General features: G+C 40.5%; 1 protein-coding gene across 2 annotated transcripts in view; it reads right to left on the bottom strand.

Annotated features, from left to right (window-relative positions):
* Positions 1-20,869, bottom strand: part of COG6 (component of oligomeric golgi complex 6) — a 1,421,580-nt gene that overhangs the window by 757,021 nt on the left and 643,690 nt on the right. For both annotated transcript variants that reach the window (XM_044071656.1, XM_044071657.1), the window contains exons 9-10: positions 13,756-13,884; positions 13,581-13,672 (exon numbers count right to left, since the gene is read on the bottom strand). In XM_044071656.1, coding sequence (XP_043927591.1) covers positions 13,581-13,672; positions 13,756-13,884 — 221 coding nt within the window. The remainder of the gene's footprint in view (positions 1-13,580; positions 13,673-13,755; positions 13,885-20,869) is intronic.

Below are 20,869 nucleotides of genomic sequence, written 5' to 3'. Positions count from 1 at the left end.
ATGCCTCCAGGTATATGGACTCATCCTCAGAAGGGGTAAGGGTCTTCCAGCCACCTCTCTGCTTCAGGATCTTTAGGCTGTCTTAGAAGGAGACATCCTCAGAGGATGACCATGGGGACCCTTCTGAATCATCTAAGTCCGTATCTGAAGTGACAGACTCCTCAGGAGAGTTTAGATGTTTCCTCTTACATGTTCTCTTCTGAGGAACCTCCCCCGGAGGGAACCTCTGGGGTGGTTTCAGAAGAGAGTGACACACCCAAGGGGGCATCCTTGGACATCGGTTCTCTATGCCTGGGGGGAGGGAGGATAGAGAGGAAGACTCCAGCACTTTTGGGGGAACAGTGCTTGGATCAGAGAGTGGAGCCATCAGGGGTGACAGCACACTCCATCACCTTGAAGGCACCACGACCTGGGCCTGAGGGAGCCTCCGGCTCCGAAGAGCCAGGAGACTCCTCCCGTACCAAGGAGGTGGGCTCCGAGGCTGATGTAGGCACCGAACTCACCCTCGCCAATGCCCCGAGAGGCAGATTTGGATCTGACAAAGGTCCAATCCGAGACTCCTCCCTGGACCTGATGGGGGAGCGTTGGCTCCCAGACCCCTCGATAGAAGATGGTATCAGCGAGGTAGGAGTGGAAGTCAGGACCAAAAACTTGAGGTAAGTCTCGGACCCAGCGGGTCCACCACAAAGACATTCAAGCACTCTGGCTGCGAAACAACTTGGGTCGGAGGAGGAATAGAAAAAGGGGCAGTGGCAGTTGTCAGTTCCAATTCCTTCTGGGCTGGACTCAAAAGAATCTTGGTCTGAGCTGGAGTCCGAGGCAACCTCCTGACCACCCGCTCCATGACATCAGCTAACAGACTCCTGGAGGATCAAGAGGATGGGGTCGAGGATTTGGCACTTCCAGTCACCAACTGCAAAATAGGTGACTGTGGAACTGAAGTGACTGGCTCCAAGCTTGTGGACCAGCTCCGTCTATGGTTACTAGTCAGTTCCGAAGAAACTTGAGGAACTGAAGGAGTTGTCTTTTCGGGCCCGAAAGCCTTCAGGTCCGAAGTCCTGTCATTTGTTAGCTTCTTTACCAGCTCAGAAGCAGAGGCCAAAGAAGACACTCTTTTGGCTGACTTATCTGACTTTGGGGATTGAAAAGATTTGTAGGAGGTCTGGTTCCCTTCCAGTGCCTCAGAGAAAGGAACTTTAAGCAAGCCCCTGAGTATAAGTTTGTTTTTGCATTCCTGCAGGACCCTGGAACTAAACCCGTGACAAACAGAGCAAGAGTCTTGAAGGTGTACTGCAACTAAACAGTAGACACAACTAGTGTGCCCGTCAGTTAAAGACATTTTTTGTGAACAGGAATCACACTTTTTGAAGCCTGACTGCTTCACTTCCTTTCCTACCTTGGACATAATGTAACAATAACAACAACAAACACTGTACAGGAAACTAGATTAATAAGAAAAAACAAGGTCATTATGAAAACATATCAAAACTATCTATCTACTTGTCTTTTTTTTTTTTTGAAAAAGTCACACAAGAAGAGAAAAAAGGGCTAGAGGAGAGGTTTCTAACTAAAACAATGATCTCTTCTAGCCAAAGGAGACGTCTTTAACTTAAACAATGAAATCTCTTTAGGAAGGGGAAGTAAGCAGAAGGTGAGCCCTCAAATTTAAACGGGCAAGGAGGAAACAGGAAAAAGTGACCCCTCTAACTTAAGTGGGTTCATCAGATAACAGAAAGCTTTTAGTGAAAACGGGAAAGGGGAAAGTGACGGCCAGCCACAAACAAACACAACAAGCAAAAAAAAAAAATAGCAATTCACCACAAGATGATACTTAAAACACTAAAACTAACTACAAGAACAACATTATCCAAAAAAATTACTGTTGAAAACAGAGTAATAATGAAAAATTATTTTCACTTAGCCTGAGCCTAGTGAGAAGCACCCAATCTAGTTTAGCGGCAAATGAGATCTGGGTTATCTTCACTAAGCATAATGGGATAGGCTATAGCCTCGAGCTAGTAGAAGCTCTCGAGTTTTAGTAATAGGCCGAGTTGGAACAGATGTTCAGTTCCGAACCCAACCAGCAAGAATGAAGGCAAGACAACATAACTTCATGCTTTTAGATGATTAGCTTAATACTATATTACTCAACATATTAAATGACAACCCCAGTAAGAGCCAAAAAGAATAAAAGCAAATTCAACATTGTAAATGACAATGAAGCTAAGAAAACTTATGAAACGAAGAGATGTGTGAAAAGTTTGGCTTAACAATAAAACCCAAAATACCCTCCAAAACATAATACAACTCATTAACATGGCTAGGAACCAAATTAGAACTAATAGAAAAGATTGCAGCAACCTTTGGCACAGATATCAAATAAAAACCTTAAAAAATTCCAATTTTAACAAGCCATTTTGTATATCCCAGACACACATCTATGCCCCCACCAACAAAAACTAGTAACAATAACAACATTTCCACACAATTTCACCCATTTAATACAAACAGTTCTTTCCTTACTGAAGGACAACTCCTAATCATTTACATTTAGTCCTACAACACAAGACAACCACTTACATAACTTCACCTTTAAACCTGAACTACCAAAAAAATTATTCTTAAACTAAAACCAGCTACCAGATCCTTTGATAACATACTTGCTGAATATATTAAAATTGGTGCAGATGCACTACTGTACCCAATCTCTATCTTTGTTAACCACTCATCAGAAAAATCATCACACACACTGTGGAAAAAAATTCTATCATATCCCTACATAAAGGAGGAAATAGTGCAGATATTTCCAACTAGACATCCATAGCTATATTATCTCCTCTATCAAAAGTTGTAGAAAAGGGCATGCACTCTCAATTCCTCAAACCTGCCACTGAAAAGCTCCTCTTCAAGACTCAACATGGTTACAGCCCACTTTACAGCACATCAGGAACCCTCCTTAACTTCAAATTCACATAATCAGAAATGCAGACAATCAAGTATAATTCCTTTTCCTTAAAATATCCAAGGCATTAGAATTATCCAAAGCATTAGACAATGTCTCTTACCAGAAATCACCCACACAACTGCGTACTTTTGGCCTTACTCAGTCCTACCTCTCCTGGTTCCAAAGCTACTTATCAAGAACATGACAAGCTGTAAAATGGGAACAAGATCTCTCCTTTCCTCCCTGTATCTGTAGGGATGCCTCAAGTATCTATGCGAGGCCCTCTTCATTTTAACATCTATATAGACAATCTCCATATCACAACCAAACAGGACAGCATAATACAATATGTAGATGATTCACAGCAGCTTCCAAATAAAACTTGTAATCCACAAAATGAAGCAGCTTTTCATTCAAAACAATAAAACCCTGAGCAGGGCAAGCTTAGAAAATTGTGAAAAAACCCACGGACGGCTCAGCACACTTCAGTTCACTTTATTCCACAAAAACACAGCACATTAACACTCCACCATACATTTTCATTTTAAAAATTACTTCCTCAGAAGCCCGTGGGTTTTTTTCACAATTTTGCTCGGGGCTTTATTGTTTTGCCTGAAAAGCTGCTTCATTTTGTGGATTACAATATGTAGATGATGCTACACTTATCTGCTCAGCTCCAACACTCTCACTGCTACAAAAAATATGCAAGTGTCCTTTTCAACCATCAGATCCTGGCTTGCACTTGCTTTACTCTTATATCTCAAAGCTATGGATGCCCTTCATACAGAAAAAACTAAACATATTTACAATATCTAAACATCTGGCTATGTGAATGTTTATCATAACAATTTTTTTTCATATCATTTCACGGCACTATAAAGCAACCTTAGAAATCTATACACTCGCACCATCTATACCTTACAGTATGTCAAATAAAAACCTGGCACCTCCATCTCCCCTTCTGTTTACTATATCTCAAAATATTTTCTTTCTCTCATGCACCTCTAAAATCTTCCATTTCCTTCTTTCTTAAAGCTTATATATATGTTAATCTTGCCTAATTAATTTCATGTACATTTATTACTATTTATACCTTATTTCTTCAATTGTTAGTTATCCAGTAAGTATTAAATACATATGGTTCTGTGATTTTATTGAACTGGAATACTTCTGATGCAACAACTGCATATTTTCTTCCATGGCCTTTGTTGAGAAGGGGTAGCTATGCCCAATCAGACTATCCCTGTTAGCAAACACCAATAAATAAACACATCTTTGGTTTTCTTAAAAACTGAAGTTTGTAACCATGAGAAATGATATGTAACACTCATTTGTCCTTTGTGGTGCTTTCTTTCCTAATTTCTTATGCACTAGGTTACCCCTTCTGCTATTTCTGGGGTGGGTAGGATGGGTTATGCGCAATGCTGGGGAGGAGAAAGTCCTTATAGTTATGACTGCTCCCTAGGGAATACAGGGCCACTGGACCCTCAGGAATTTCCCTTCAGGTCTCTCTACCACTGCTTTTTTGTACTGTACCTTTTTAACCTTTGCCTGCTTTCTTCTTACTTGATTGTGATGGGAGGTCCCAGATTTTGATAAGTAATTCTTGTCATATCTAGGTTCAGGAGAGTGAAAACACTTTAACCGACTACATATTTTAACAATTTCCCCCAATTTTTTAATACTTTACCAGTGGAGTTCCCAATTAACAGATCCTCATCAAGGGGTGCATTAAGAAGCTGCACTTTGACATCATCTGGCAGGAGATGTAGTCTCAGCAGACATGTCAACTAATTACAAGTCCCATAGCTACCACCTTGAATGTTGCAACCCTGGCATCACTACCACATGATGGAGTTTTAAACCACAAAACTGATGGACTGGGTGAATTCCAATAATTTCTCCCTCATGTCCACATCAGAGACATTCCCAGTTCTCACCCTTCTTCTGGTCAAGGGCAGCAAATTAAAAGGTCATGTGTGTCTAACAGTAAATGATGCTGAAGGCCAGAGTGGCAGCTGTATACATGTTTCCCAGACTTGCGCAGCACTCCATCTTCCTTATCACAGGGAAGAGAACTAGGAACAGGAACTAATACTGACCCCTTCTCTGAATCAACAGACACAACTGTTGGGTTCACCACAAGATTTCTGTAAAGGAACTTATATGACTTCTGAACCATGTAAAACCTAAGGTGGCTGGGTGTTGAAGTCTTCAAAAGCAGCCAAGATGGCATCATCTACAATTCCCAATACTGAAGAAACTGCTGCAGGTTTAGGAGTTTCCAGACCAAGCAGAATAAATTACGCTTTCTGGGCACCTGATATCTCTCTGGATTTCCATCTGATGTGGTCTTTCATTCTTCAAATAGCATATTCGAATGAAATGTCTTCTGTGGACAAAGCAGAAGACAGTATCATCAGTATGCATACCATACTCTAGGGGACAGGATAGTTGGGAGAAGTAGTCCAATCTTTCCCATCACTCTATCAGCAGTCATCAATACTCTCTGGGAAGAGATTCTTCTTTCTCTTATCAGAGAGGACTAGAGACAATGAAGACTGTTCTGCACTTGGCTGCAAGCTCTACAGCACATGAAGGAATCCTTCTGCCAAGGAAATCTATTCTGGGGGAACAGCAATGGGTGAGAAATCAGGGGCCTGACAGCAAATGCATGGAGATAGGAGGCACTCCTGGTTTAAGCTTTTGCATCCGCTTTGCTGGGGTGACTTCCCTGGAGGCCTGGGCTCAAGGACAAGATTCTTAGGTCTCAACTTCTTGATCCATGCCATTCTTCCCAAATAAAACAGGGGTCTGACAAGCCTACTCTTTCAAAATTATAAAACAAACTTCGTCAGTGGGTGCTTGAGATGGCGTATTAGTTCTGAGCTCCCTACATGTAACAAACCTTGGTTCATTAGGACATGCCTTGATCTACAAACATAACAGCCTTCAAAGGGTCTTCATCACTGGCCTCAGATTTCCTGAGATGTGTGGTTTGGAGGGACGTGAAAAACCTCAGCAAGATAAATCCCTGAGCCAAGGATGACCTCAAATGCTGTAATCACATCTCCCAGGTCCCCACCTACCTTCTCCTTTGGTTGCTTTTCTAAATGTTTCTCAATGGTGATGTCTAATGGGACCAAACTGTAGGATGAATAAAGGTGTTATGAGTCATGGCTTTGAGCCTCTTCCTGCCTAAACTATTCTGCAGAGAATAGACTCTTCTTTTAAGCATCTTATGAGTAAAAAACTCTGGTAAACCCTACAGCAGTCAATGTTTTGCTCTTGTCCTATCAGACAAATGCTATGAAAGTCTTTACGTGTAACTTACCTACGACAAGAGCACATGCCTTCTTTTTTGGTAGGATATGTAGGACAGCACAGTGGTACAGATGAAGCATTGTCGCCTCACAGCAAGAAGTTCTCCTGTTCTATTCTCAGCTAGAGTGCCTTGTGTGTGGAGTCTGCATGCCCTCCCTGTGTTCATGTGGGTTTTCTTCAGGTATTCCGGTTTCCTCCCATGTTATAAAGATATGTGTCTGAAGCATTTCTCCCCGGGCCTCCAATGAAAATTGGCTTTGTTACAACTTGGACTTTCCCAGTAAACAAATGATAAATTAAATAAAATAAATAAATAATGTACCCAGATGCATAATCAACTGACCACCACTTCTAAACAAAGCAATTCTAATCTCAGCTCTACAAAATAACACAGCAACAGCAAAAAGAATATTTCCCCCACTGGGGTAATCATTTGAGGACTGAGCACTGGAGCAGGTGAAACACTGGACTATACAACACAGCATGACAAAGGTACTGAAAACTGTGGCAAGAAGGATAGAAAATGACATAAGCAGACATCAGCTTTACACAGGAAACATGCTGCAGTTCAAATACTACATGGAACACCTGATAATTTAATGCTAATGTATGTTTGGATTTGAATTACCTCAGAATCTCCTAGGAACTTTACCTCTCAAACTTTGTTTCCAATGTTAGGTTACTAAAAACATTTTGAACATCTGCTAACCAAGTGATTATCTACAAAGACATTCATAATATTTTTTATATTATACCATGGGTATGCATCACACTCCCTTACTGAGGAAATATGACTGTAATGTACACATCCAAAATGTCATCAAGTGTGTGACACTAAGGTATGTTGTGCCTATTAAGCATTCAGTAATACAAATGGATAGATTAGTCCTGGAAGTTGGGTTTCTGCTTAGACTTATTCTACATCTGATTTGGGAACAATTTTTTTTAATGATTTACTATATAGTCATCATATACAGCATTACTGGAGAGGAAGCAACACTTCTGTTTACCTTGTTATCAGCTGAAGTAAACTTTTTTGTTATAGGGACGTGATATCATGCTGGACTACTTCAGACAAAACTGACTCTGTGGGGAAGATGGGATGAAAAGGATAGCTCAGTAAATATGTGCTCCTCCGGGACAGTCCACCTTATTGTCCGATTTTGCAAATAACAGTGCTCAATAGGCAGTCGCTTGAGAGAAATCATTATAAAAGCCACGGTCACTGTCATCACAGAAGATAAACTGCTTTAAAAAGTACAATAAAGTATTCACAGTGAGTCACACAAATGTAGGCACTGTGTACTGAAACAATCAAGAGTGAAACAAATATTACTGTTATGCATTAAGTCTCTTTTTATTAAGGCATAAAATGCAAGAATTTTTCCTGCTGTTACAGGTAACATTTGAGCAAAATGAAAAATAGGGCAAAACTGTAAGATGAAGCTGTTAGCAAGTCCGATAATCCAATTAGTGAAACTCCAGCATGGGAGGCAGGAGATGCAGCTCCCACATAAGTTACTAATTTGGACTCTGTAACTGGAAAAAATATTCCTGCTGAAAGAATTTCATGTTAGGTGTCTCTGCTCTAAGATCAGTGATTCTGCAGCAAAGCAGACCACTGGAAATGGATGATAACTAGGTCTTACAAAAGCAAAGCAAATTACTAACCTAGTGTATTGTGGAGTATACTGACTTTGTTAAACATTATCATCATTTGTTTCTCAAAAGTAAACAATACACATTAGAGCTTGGATAAAAATTCTACGCTTCAGGTGACCAGCACCAATAATCATAATCCCTACCTGCTTCTTAACACATTCATATTAATTACATAGACTGTATTTCAAAGTCTGGAGACTGCCAGCACGTTTTCCATATCCTCCCTACCTAACCTGAAGTTGTTAGCACTCTGTAGTGCAAGTAAAATGAGAAACAAATTGGATGACTGGTTATGGAAGTTGATCAGGATTTATTTACTTAACTTTGTTTGCCAGGATAGTCCATTGGGCCAGAAGGAGCCCATTTTCAATGGAGTCCTGGGGAGAAAAGCTCCAGAAAAATACAAATGCAGGTTAATGCATACAAAAGAAATCAAAAGTACATAAAGCATACAGAATATATATATATATATATATATATATATATATATATATATATATATATATACATATGCATACAGAAATACAAGGTATACAAATAAAGTAAAAACAGACATTAAAAGGAACAAATTGGTGCAATGCAATGCAGAAATGTCTTCAACACAATCAACTTCATAAGAGTTGTCTTAGTTACACAAATTATATCTTCACTGCTAATTTCTATAGCATCCAAAAGTTAAGCAAATTCCTACAGTTTAAGGGAGGTACAAAACTGTAGAAGGCTGTTTTACAGATGCTTTGGCTTCTAGAGGGTTACTAGAATGTAAGAAGTTTATGTAGGATGAGTGCAAGAGTATATCCATTGTGAAGTTAGGTGTGAGTGAAGTAAGGTTTTGAATGAAGAAAGGCTACTGGTGGTACGGATGAGGGTTGGGAGTGAAATCCAATGACATGCAAGAGAGAAAGATATTAAATGTTTGCCTGCTGGGCGGGCAGGTTTATATAGTTCAACTAGATTTTGGGAATTAGATCTGAGAAGTCTATCAGATCGATTCATTTTAAAGGTGGAGGCAAGGCAGGGACAAAGAGAGAGGGGCTAAAAATAAGTTTGTGCACTTGGACAGGTTGAGTATAGATGAGGTAATTTCGGCAGCTCAAGCTAATTCAGTTGATGTAGGGCAGTACAATGGTGGAATATGGATCTGTGGCCAGTTACAAATTTTGATATTTTATTGTAGCAAGAGGAGAGTTTTGTTTTGAGGGAAGACTGCAGGTTGGTGAGGATAGAGGTACCATATAAGAGGGATGGGATAAGATATGTGTTAGCTAAGGTAAACTTGGTGGAAGGAGAGGTATAACAAATTGTGGCAGTAGAGCAGGCCAATTTTTTTATTTTTTTTAATGTTTACTTGTAAATGATTATCAAACTTTAGCTGATCGTCAATGAGGACTCCTAGTAGTTTAGCATTGGGAACTATTTCGTGAAGAGTGCTGTTTTGACTGGTGACTGAGAATGAGTTTTTATCTAGGGTAGTGGTTTTGGAAGTGGTAAATATCATAAGTTTAGTTTTGGTTGTACTGAGTATTAGATGACAGTCTAGCATCCATTGTTCAGTGGAAGAGAAGGCATCTTGAGTTAGTTTAGTTACAGTGGACATTGAGGGGGTGGAGCAGATTATAATAGAGTCATTGGCGTACTGGATGAGGTTGGCATTAGGTATGGCTTGGTAGAAGTCATTTATAAATATACTAACTAGAAGGGGGCCTAGAATTGAACCTTGGGGGACACCTGTATGGGTGTTAAGGAAAGGGAGGTGGCGGTTTTTCCATCTGACTGCTTGTTGCCTATTTGAAAGGTAACTGGTAAACCAGTTGATAATGGAATGGGACAAGTTTAGTTTGGAGAATTTAGTGAGAAGAAGATTGTGAGAGATGGTGTTGAATGCCATACAGAGGTCAAGGAGGAGGGTGGACATGATGTGACCAGAGTCACGGGCTTTGTTGACAGTTTCTAGGAAGGAGAGAAGAGCTGTGGTGGTGCTATGGCCAGGTCTGAACTCGTATTGTGTGGGAGTAAGGAGATGGTTGTTTGTGAGACAGGGTAACAGTTCATAGATTAGATAAGGTTCATAGATTAGTACTAAGATAACTGCCCTTGTGAGCCATTTTAAGCTGAGCCAATTATCCCTTGTGAGACTCAATCCCTGCACCTTGTGTTTGTAAGGCAAACATCTTAACCATTAGGTCACCCTCCCAGAAACTGGCAGTGGTGGGATATGAACCCACACCTCCGGAGAGACTGGAGTTGCAGATGGATGCATTTTTCGAGTAGTTTTGAAATGGGGAATAAGATAGTGATAGGTCTAAATTTAGAGCTATTACTACTGTTGCCACCTTAGTGAAGTGGAATAATAAAGGCCTTTTTCCAGAGCTGGGGAACATGGCATCCTGAAACAGAACGATTTATTAGAATGCAGATAGGGAGGGCAATGGCTTCTGCAGATACTTTTAAGAATTAGGAGGGTATTTCATCAGGGGCATTAGAACCAGGCTTCAATTTTAGAAGAAATGTTTTTATGGTAGATATAGGGATGGGGTTTGTGGAGAAGGGGGGGGGGGTTGGGGATGGGAGATGCTAGGGGAGGAAGGGATAGGTGGGGGTGGGGTAGGGAAGCTGAATTGGTGGGAAAGGATGTTGTTAATTTAGCTATGGAATCGATAAAGAAAGAGTTAAATTGGGTGGCTAAGTCTAAGTTGGAGGAGTTTGGGTCAGGGGAGGGGTTTTCTTTTTTACCAGGGTTCAAGAGACAAGAGATTATTTTCCAGAATTTATTAGGGTTGGTATTATGGTTGGTTTGAAGGGTAGAGAAATAAGCTTTACGGTCTGAGATAAGTTTTTTTACTTTGTTTGGAAGTGTTTTGTATTCATTGAGGGAGATGTTAGTAGGTACTGTTTCCAAGCCTTATCTCGGAGACTCATAGTAGCTAAGGTATTTTTGGTTAGTCATGGGACGGGATTGCTTTTTATGCATTTTGTTTTCAAGAGAGCAAAGGAGTCTAGAAGGGTTAAGAAGTTTGAGTTAAAGTATGCAACAGCATTTTCTAAGCAAAGGGTCTTAAGTGGGTTCCAGTTAATTATTTTTAATGCATCTGAGCATATGCTAGAGTTAAAGTTTTTTAGGCAGCGAGTAGAGGCATACATATGATTTAGTTTTAAGGAGGAGGGAAGACGGTGGGCAAAAGTGGGGAAGTGGTCACCTGATGGGTCAGGAAGAGTACCACTATCGGAGATATAATGGGGATGGGATACTAGAATCCAGTCTAGGGTGTTTCCAGTATGGAAGTCCTTGGAGGGCCTAGTTGTTGAACTGATAAGCTGAGGGAATTTAAATAAGTTAATATTCAGTGAGTTAGTGGGAGACTGAATAGTGGCCCAGTTAATATTGACATCGCCCAGGATTATAGTTTTGTTGGTTATGTTGGTGGAAAGCCAGGCGAGAATATCTTCGAGGATTGAGACATCGTTTCCAGGAGGGATATAAAGGGTGGCTATACATATAAATTTTTGTTTATTGATCTGGAGTAGGGCTGGAATTAGTTCTGTGTTACCAAATTTGGGAATAGGTTTGGTGTAAGGGGGTAACTAAAAGGGATAATGAGTAAAGGAGAGTGACTCCCCCCTCTATTTTGTGTGTTCTATCTTTCCTAATCATACAGTAGCTAGGTGGTAATGCTTCAGAGCCTTTCATATGGGGTTTAAGCCAGGTTTCTGAGATAGAGAGAATATCTAGTTGATTGTGGAGAAGCCAGGCATGGAGGTTGGGAATTTTGTTACAAATGCTCTGGGCATTTACAGCTGAGAAATGGAGGGATTTGCCAGTTGTGTGGGTGTGATGGAGTAGGGAGGTTGAGTTTTGTGGGGGAGAGGGACCAGGATTAAGGTGAATGTCGCCGGAGAGAAGGATGGAAAGGAGGTGACGAAAGAGATGCATATATTGCTTAGTATGAGGTTTGTAGGTTGTAAACCTTATGGGCATGTGGCTGGAGAAAATGGGGGCAGTGTTTTTAGGGCTGCATAAGAGTCTGTAGGGGAACAGCATATTATTGTTGAAGGGGTAAAGATTGGGGGATATGTGTATGCTTTATAAAGGATGGAATGGTTGTGTGAAATGAAAGGGGTGAGTTGCATTTAAGGATGTAGTGAGACAGCTTAGGTAGAAGGTGATAAGTAATATGTGAGTTAGAAGTGAAGAACATTTGGTAAGCATGGTGTTTAAATATATGAGTTTTGGGTTAGGTAGGTATTTATTTATGTTATGGAATAAAGGGTATAGAATTAGTAAGTAGATACTGGGGTAGACTGTTGTTAATAAGTTAGAAATTCTTAGAATGAAACGGGTGGATATAATTTGGGGGTGGAGTGGAGGGGGAGGTAGATTGTGGGTGGGGTGGGTTAAGTGGATTGGGTGTTGGCAGTAGTGGGTGTGGTTTGGTATCTACAGAGTGGTAGGAGCCAAGGAGAAGGAATAACCAGGAAGGAATAGCCATCAAGAAACAATCAGTGGGATGAGGAGCAAACTCAAGGTACGGAGACTCAGGGGTAAGGCACAAGGGCACTGTGTAATTATAGTGGAAAAACTGAGAAAGTTTCTGGGGTTAGGAACAGACGATGGGCAATTATAAATTTAGACTGGAAAGCTATGGATAAGTTAACAATTTTAGTGTTAGCGTTTAATAGGGGTAGACAGTGGAGAAGTCCTGCCACCTAGTGGCCAAATTCAAATATCACAAGGGGTGGCTGAGAAAGCAAAAAGGGGTCGGGGGGAAAAGTAAAGACTGAGGTAGAGGTAGGCTGCTAGCAAGCATACACTGACTTAATTTAAACAACAGTAAATTAGACATGTTAGGTTTCTAACTTAGATACATAGACAATGTAGTAGTTCTTTGGAGGGAAGCTGAGAGTTGAGGAAAAAACACAGTCAGATACCTTTAGGTTGTTCTTTCAGGGGACGCACGGGTATTTGTAGAGCAATGGAGGATGCCTGGGGTAGGACAGACACAGTAGAAGTGAGCTGGAAGGGAGCAAATGGAAAAAAAAAATTAGCTGCAGAAAAAATATATTTGCTAATAAAAGGGGGAGAAGTTCTGAGTTAGATGGTGCAATGTGGGTGAATAGTGAGTGAGTTGCCTAGGGATGGGTTTGCAATGGAGGTATGAACGAACATAGTGTGAAAAAAGGGCAGACTTTAAGGGAAGAATAGAGGCAGCAAATCAATTAAGTACTATAGGACACAGCACAATAAGTACAGATCATTGCCAGAATTAAAACTCTGAAAAAAAAACAGTTCAGTAAAGGTGCAAAAGGGGTAAAATAGCATAAAAATGTTACAATACATTGGCACTGAACATCAAATATTGCTGTGAAATATTAACATATGCATCAGCAAAACTATTACAACTGTAGGATATGGCTGCAATTTCTATTTCAGTTAAGTAACAGTGAACAGAGATCTTAATAACAAGCTTTTAACTTGTATTTATTAATTCATAAATAGAAGAAAATCTGCTTTAAACAAAATCCATCTTACAGAATAACTGATAATGTATTCTTAAGCATATATATATAACATATATATATATATATATATATATATATATATATAAATAAATATTCTTTTTTTTTTTTTTTAATGGTTAAAAAGGAAAATTACCTTGCAAGTTAACAAGCTTTAGCAATGCTTCAAGGTGTTCTTTCTCAGAAGCAGTGGCTTGATGCAACCAAGCCAGCATATCTCCAACATACCTGAAAAGGTGAAAAAAAACAAAAATGATGGCACAGTGTATGAAAATACATTTTCTATAACCCTCTACACATTGCTGTCTTACCGCAAAGGATCATGAGAATGCATTTCAATGGGACGTGGAGTGCCACCAGGTCCACCTCTTGTAAGAGCATCGATAAATCCACGGACCACTGCATTTCGCCTCGCTGTCCCAAATTCATCCAATGTGTACCTTTAAAGACATCCAAATATTGGCACTAGTTACAGATAAAGATAAGAACAAGCTTTACAACATTCAGTTACAGTCCTAAAATTACAAAGCTATGATAAAACAGCTGAAACTTTACTCTTTGGTATGTAGATCAGTAACAGGAGATACAGCAGAATTACAGCAAGGCAAGAAGAGTGTGGAAAAAAGGACAATTAAGGTTCAATGTTTGAAGTGCAGGGCACTTCACCTGGATCCTTGCAATTACAAAATAAGAGTACAAGAAAAATATCTCAGGGTAACAGTAACAGCAGAAATGAACCATGAGACAATGGAAAAAGTTCTGTCTCAAATCAACAATATACTATGACTTGTAAAGTACAGATTCTTTATCACCACTGCACAGATCTCTTGTCAATCCACATTTGGGAGTAAGCTCTGGAGTACAAGTAATCTTTCTTGATATATTTTAATTAGACAAAACTGACCCCACCTCCTTTTTTTCAAATAATAATGCTGGTTGTATTGCATCAAGCTTTCTGTTATGTACATGTACATCCATGTAAGTGTTAAGGGGTACATCCAGATTTTAAAGATAAAGAGCGTCACATATTTATGTTGACTCATCCATGTCCATCTGATTCATTATTGCAAATGTTACCATATAATAAATAATGCGTGCATTTGTCTACAAAAAGGATGTAGTATCAAGAATCAGTAAAATGACAGTTCTAAGGATACCAAGCAGGTAAGAGTTCAAGGTAATGAGAAAGTTGCAACCAATGCCTTTATATTTTAGAAGGCACATCTACTTCAGTGAAGATTAGCTTCATACACTATGGTTAACTGAGTCTAAATGATTAATTTATATAGCTATGAGGGTTGTGTCAGTCTTTTTATATAAGGGATACAGAAAGGATGTTAATAAAAATAATTTATTAGCAACTTTATGACATTAATAGGAAAGGTACTAACAATTCTTACATAAACATTCATTAGAATGTGGACCAGAGTGTAGATTTGATTTTACTATTTTGGAACTGGTGGCCTTTAACCCTATAGGAGGCCAATGGGAAACAAAAATGGAATACAAAGAGCTTACATGGCAATTAAAAGCTCAATGCATCACAAAGTCCAGGACTTAACAGATTTCCATTATTAGTGTACTAAAACTGCGGGCAGCGTAGTAATAAGAAATATTATTTATAATATAATTGTATGATGATTTTATTAATTACTGTTCATATATTTAGCAAATATTTCTTTATTTTTATATTCAAGATCTAATATGCATATTTAATATTCAATGTTTATTTGAATTAACTACTTGATCTGGTTTGAATTAATGTGCTTTAGTCTGTTAATATTACGGTTTTCAGATTGCTATACAAGTGATACGTAAACCACAGATTAACTAGCTCTTTAGTTATTGTTGTGTTTTAAAATGTGTTGTCATTGGTCCTGTGATGCCACTAGTACTTTTAAGGAATGACTGATTATTAGCAGGTTTTTGTTCTGAAGAAGTCAAGTGAATAGATTTACCTTGGAATGAAAGTGCTTAACAATATTTTTTTTTAAAGAAGATAATTTCTATGTGGTGTGGTCATGCCTTTGGTGTAGCAGATTGTACCTTCTTGGTTACTCCTCTATAATCTTCCTTCCACAGACTCCACCTACATCTAACCTTGTTATTTCTCCACCATTACCAAACCTCCTTCCTCCTATCTTAGACTTTCCAAAAGTTTTACCTCTTTGACAAATCATGTAATCTGTACTGAATACCTCAATGTTAGCCCTAAAGTACAGTTGTGTACACTTACCATAAATGTAGATGTTCGAGTGTATTCACTGTTGCAGTTATTACATTTGGGTAATCTGCTTGTAGGTTGCCCTCAGTCGGCCTGATTAACAAAGTCTTGGATCCTGCGTCGGTTGCTGTCCCTTCTTCCATGACGTCAGGTCATCAGGGGTATAAAACATGCAGCTGACGCCATTACATCAGTTTTTCTTGTCCCAGATGTCAGGTGCCCCCCTAATGGGAAGCAATTAAACATAAAAACACAAAGGTATACCTCCAACAAAAAAGCAAATACACCAAAAAGGCTTTTAAGCATAGTAAAGGAAAGTAGAGGTATAGCCAAAATAAGTATAACCAGGACTGCAACAGTGAATACACTCGAACATCTACATTTATGTAAGTGTACACAACTGTACTATGTTCTTCGTGTTTCACTGTTGCAGTCATTACATTTGGGTAGATTCCCAAAGCTATGGTTGGGAGGAGGAGTTTAAATAGCATTAGGGCCAGCTATAAGGCCCTGAAAGATGGCAGTGGCAAAGCCAGCTCTGGATTTAGAGAAAATTGGCAAATGATAATGCTTGGTAAAAGTATGTACAGAACTCCAGGTAGCAGCTTCTAGGATGTCCCTGGTTGGAACGCCTATGAGAAAGGCTGTAGAAGTAGACACAGCCCTGGTGGAGTGAGGTCTGATCCCCTGGGGGATAGGTTTTCCATGGTGCTTAAAATGAATGCAATGGCTTATCCATTTAGAAATGGTTTGTTTTGAAATAGCATTTTCCTCTGCCCCTGCAGCAAATGCTACCAGCAGTTGTTCAGATTTCCTTTGAGGTTTAGTTCTGTCCAAGTAGAATCTAAGTTGTCTGTGCACATCTAAGGAATGCAGTATCCGTTCCCCTTTGTTCTACGGATTAGGAAAGAAGGTTGGCCAATGAATGGACTGATTAAGAGCCACACTGGATACCACCTTGGGCATGAAGGATGGATTGGTTCTGAGTGACACCCTGTCCGCATGAAAGATGATGAAAGGCTCCACTGCCATAAGGGCCTGTAATTCAGATACTCTTCTAGCTGAAGTGATTGCTAAAAGGAAAGCTGTTTTCCAAGAAAGAAATTTTAAGTCTGCAGTAGCAGCCGGCTCGAAAGGAGGTAGAGTGAGTTTCTCCAATTCAGAGTTAAGACCCAGGCTGGGGTTGGAGCTCTCCTGGGTGGTCTCAAATTTTTGGCCCCTCTGAGGAACTGCTTGAGCAGTGGATGAGAGAAGAGGGGAGGTTCTGTGCTATAATGAGCTGAAATGGCTGAGGCATGGATTTTAATGGAGGAAAAAGACAGGCCCTTGTGAAGCATCTCAGTTAAGTATTGTAAAATCTGAGGTAAACTGGGTGCTGCTGCGCTCATCCCTTGAGATTGGTTCCAGGCACAGATTCTTTTCCATTTTTCAGCATAAGATTTTCTAGTACTAGGCCTCCTTGCTTCTAAGATGACATCCATCACAGGTTTGCTAAGGGATGGTAAGGGAAAGTTTAAGTAATTAGCCAGGCTGCAAGGTTCAGTGTTGGAAGCTGAGGGTGGAGAATCTGGTTCTCCTGCTGAGACAGCAGGGAAGGAGTCTGAGGCAGATGCCATGGAGATAACCATGACAGACTGTGCAGGAGGGGGTACCAGTGTTGGGGTGGCCAGTCTGGAGCAATCAAAATAATCCTCGGTTTTTCCTGTTTGACTTTTATTAGTACTTTGGAGAGCAGAGACAGTGGGGGAAAGGCATACACTGATAGGTTTTTCCAGCTGAAGGACAGAGCATCCACTTTTCAGGCTTGTTTGTGGGGAGTACTTGTGCAAAATTTGTCCAATTGGTAGTTCTCGGGGGAAGCAAACAGGTCTATAACTGGGCTCCCTCATTTGCTTGTCAACATGCTGAAAATCCTTGGTTCCAGTTTCCACTCATGTGGGTCCATGAGGTTTCTGCTTAGTCCGTCTGCCAGTTAATTTAATTTTCCTGGCAGAAACTGAGCTTGTAGGTGCACTTAGTAGCTCAAGGCTGTGTTCCAAAATGCCATGGCTAGTCTGCAGAGGGGGTAAGAATGTGTACCCCCCCTGCTTGTTTATGTACCACATAACCGTGGTGTTGTCCGTCTTTACCATTAGTTGTCCTGGAAGAATATAGTCCTTGAAGGCTGTCAGAGCATTCTGTAAAGCTAACATTTCTTTTTGATTGATATGCAGGTGCATTTGACTTGGGTTCCATTTGCCCTGAATGCACTTCCCTGTCAGGTGAGCCCCCCGTGCATAGTCTGATGCATCTGTTGTTAGGGTTTCTGTGGCAGGGGGTGGTGTGAAAGGTAGTCCCTTGTTTTGGTAGCAGGCCTCTGCCCACCAAAGGAACTCTAGACGTAGGCATAGGAATCATTGTTTCCAGGCTGTGAGAATGTTGACTCCATAGGCTTTTTAGATACCACTGTAGTTTCCTCATATGCAGTCTTGCATATGGAATTAGAAGAATGCAGGAGGCCATGAACCCAAAGGCTTGCAGTATTTGTCTTGCACATAGAAGGGTTTTTGTGGCCACTTGTTTGAAGTAGGTTGTCAAATGAATTTGCTTTTGTGGCGTGAGGTAAGCCATCTGGGAAGTTGTATTCAAGCTTGCTCCCAGGAATGTAATTTGTTGACAGGGTACCAGTTGTGATTTATTTTCATTTATGGTGTACCCCAGACAAGTTAGAACCCTTTTTACAAATGCCAAATGATTCAAAAGTATGTCCTGGCTTTCTGCCTGAATTAGACAATCATCCAGGTATGGGTATATTTGAATACTTCTTTGCCTGCAAAATGCAATAACTGGAGCTAGGCACTTTGTGAATACCCTGGGCACAGTAGATAAGCCAAAGGGCAGTGCAGAGAACTGATAGTGCGTGTAGCCTGCTTTGAAGCGTTGGTATCTTCTGCAAGATTCCCTGACTGGGATGTGCAGGTATGTTTCTTTTAAATCTAGTGTTGCCAACCAGGCATCTTTGCCTAGCATAGGAAGTAATTGGTGAAGAGTCAGCATCTTGAATTTTGGAATCTCCAGAAAGGTGTTTAGAGTAGACAGGTCCAGGATAGGACACCATGATTTGCCTTTTCGGGGTACCAGGAAAAGTCTTGAGTAGAAACCTTGTCCCTTTTCCTCTTCTGGTACCAGTTGAACAGCCCCCATGCTTAAGACAGAATTTTGAGACTCTGCCCACTGATTTGGGGGAAGGTCCAGCCACCCATTTGGCGTTGGCAATGTGTGGAAGTGAAATCTCTATCCCTGGGACACTATATTTAAAACCCATTTGTCCTGGGTAATGAGTTCCCAGTTCTTTGCATGAAGAGCAATCTTTCCCTCCAAAGGGGCAGTCAAAATATAAGTGCTTGGAAATTTTAAAAGGAAGTCATTGACACAGTTTACCATAGCGGGGAGTCTTGTTATTCCCAGACTTGCAAGTGGAGGCCCCCCACTGCTTAGTTCTGTGAGTCCCCTGGGACTGAAACCTGGGGTTTTTGCTGTGTCTGGGTTTGGCTTGAGAAGACCTGGAAGGGCTGGAAAGGGCCAATGCCTACTAAATCTGGGAGGCTGAACTTGTAAAAAATCTTTAATAGTTCGCATAGATTTAGCTTTATCTTCCATCTTTTTAAGAACTTCTTCAGCCTTGTTGCCAAACAGGCGGTCCTGATTTAAAGGAGCATCCAACAATTTAGCTTTAACATGATCAGGCAAAGATTGCTCATCAAGCCAAGCATGCCTTCTAAGCACAGATCCAGTAATAGCAACCCTGCAAGAGGCCTCTAAAGAATCAATACCACATTGCAAAGTATGTTTTCCAAGTTGTTCAGCAGAATGCATTAAATCCTGTAAGTCTTTATTTTCCACACAGTCAGGAATCAACATCATTTTCTGTTTAGGCAGTCCAATAACATGTTGCTGATATTTTAATATATGAAACTGGCAGTTTAAAGCTCTAATGGCCAAGGTTGCTGAAGTGTAAACCTTTTTACCCCATCTATCCAGCGCCCTGGAGTCTCTATAAGAAGGGGTAGGATTTTTAGCAGTAGAAGCCTTAATGCCCTTGGGCCCCTGTGAAATAGTCTCTGGATCTGCAATAGGATTTTTGAAAAAGAACCCTGTAGTATCTGTCAGGTTTACAGGGAGCAGGAGGCAGGGAATCAGGGGCAAAACTGGATTCCGAGAAAGCATCATCAACAATGTCTAGTACAGGAGGAACAGCCAAAGGCCTATGCTGAGGTAGGAGAAGGAAATCCCTAACCCTCTTTTTTGAATCAGAAAATTCCTGGCTTTCCCAATGAAAATGCTTCCTTAGAGTATATAAGGTTTCCCCAAAAGAAAAATCTTCAGGAGGGGAAGCAGAGGGAGTAGAGTCCTCAGCATCAGAATCCTCATAAGTAGGTAAGGGCAAATTCAGGTCATCAGAAGAGTCAGAAAAAACAGAATCCTGATGAGAAGGTTCATAGTCAAGCTCAGCCCTAGGCCTGTTAGAAGAGTTGGCTAACATGATTAGAGTTATTAGATCTTCAGCCATTTTTATCATTTGTTTTTTAGTCATAGAGGCCTGAGCATGTGGCTTGGGCATCGTTTTTTTAGACATGGATCGAGATTTAGGCCTTAGTAATGAAGGAGGCATCGATTTAATATGCAAGTCCGTAGGCCTGAATACACCTTCAGAAGCCGGACCCATCCAAGGTAGAGATATCCGCAGGTTCCATAGCTGAAGCATCTCGCGGCATACCAGACTCTGAATGGGTCTCAGTAGAGGCCTGCGAATCAGAGATAGCGGGTATCAGGGGTTGCAAAAGCACCTCACTGAGGACCGGCCAACTGGTGACTGGCTTAGGAGAAGCGTTGTAGGCAGTTTTGAACCTCGGTGGCCTGTCTCTTTCTTTATCTTTGCATTTTTTCGGAATCCCAGTAGTCGGATGGCTAACTGATGACATTTCTGGATAATTAAACCGAGAACCGAAATATTTAGAGGCAAAAATATACAGACGGCGGCTAGTGCACTGATTAAATAAAGCACAAAACTGACAGCAAGGTACGTCGTGGTCAGGGCCTAGGCAAGGAATACAGTACGAATGAAAATCTTTATATGGTATTTGCTTTCCACAAGTAATACAATTATTAACTTTTACTGACATCGGTAAGGAGCAAGAAAAAGTTTCTCCAATGGGGTAAGT

This window comes from Protopterus annectens, chromosome 5.part0 (genome assembly GCF_019279795.1).
Source record: "Protopterus annectens isolate FY-2018-M chromosome 5.part0, PAN1.0, whole genome shotgun sequence".
In the NCBI taxonomy this organism is placed as follows: Eukaryota; Metazoa; Chordata; order Ceratodontiformes; family Protopteridae; genus Protopterus; species Protopterus annectens.
The sequence above is the reverse complement of the archived record's forward strand: the minus strand, read 5'-3'. Positions and strand labels throughout refer to the sequence as shown.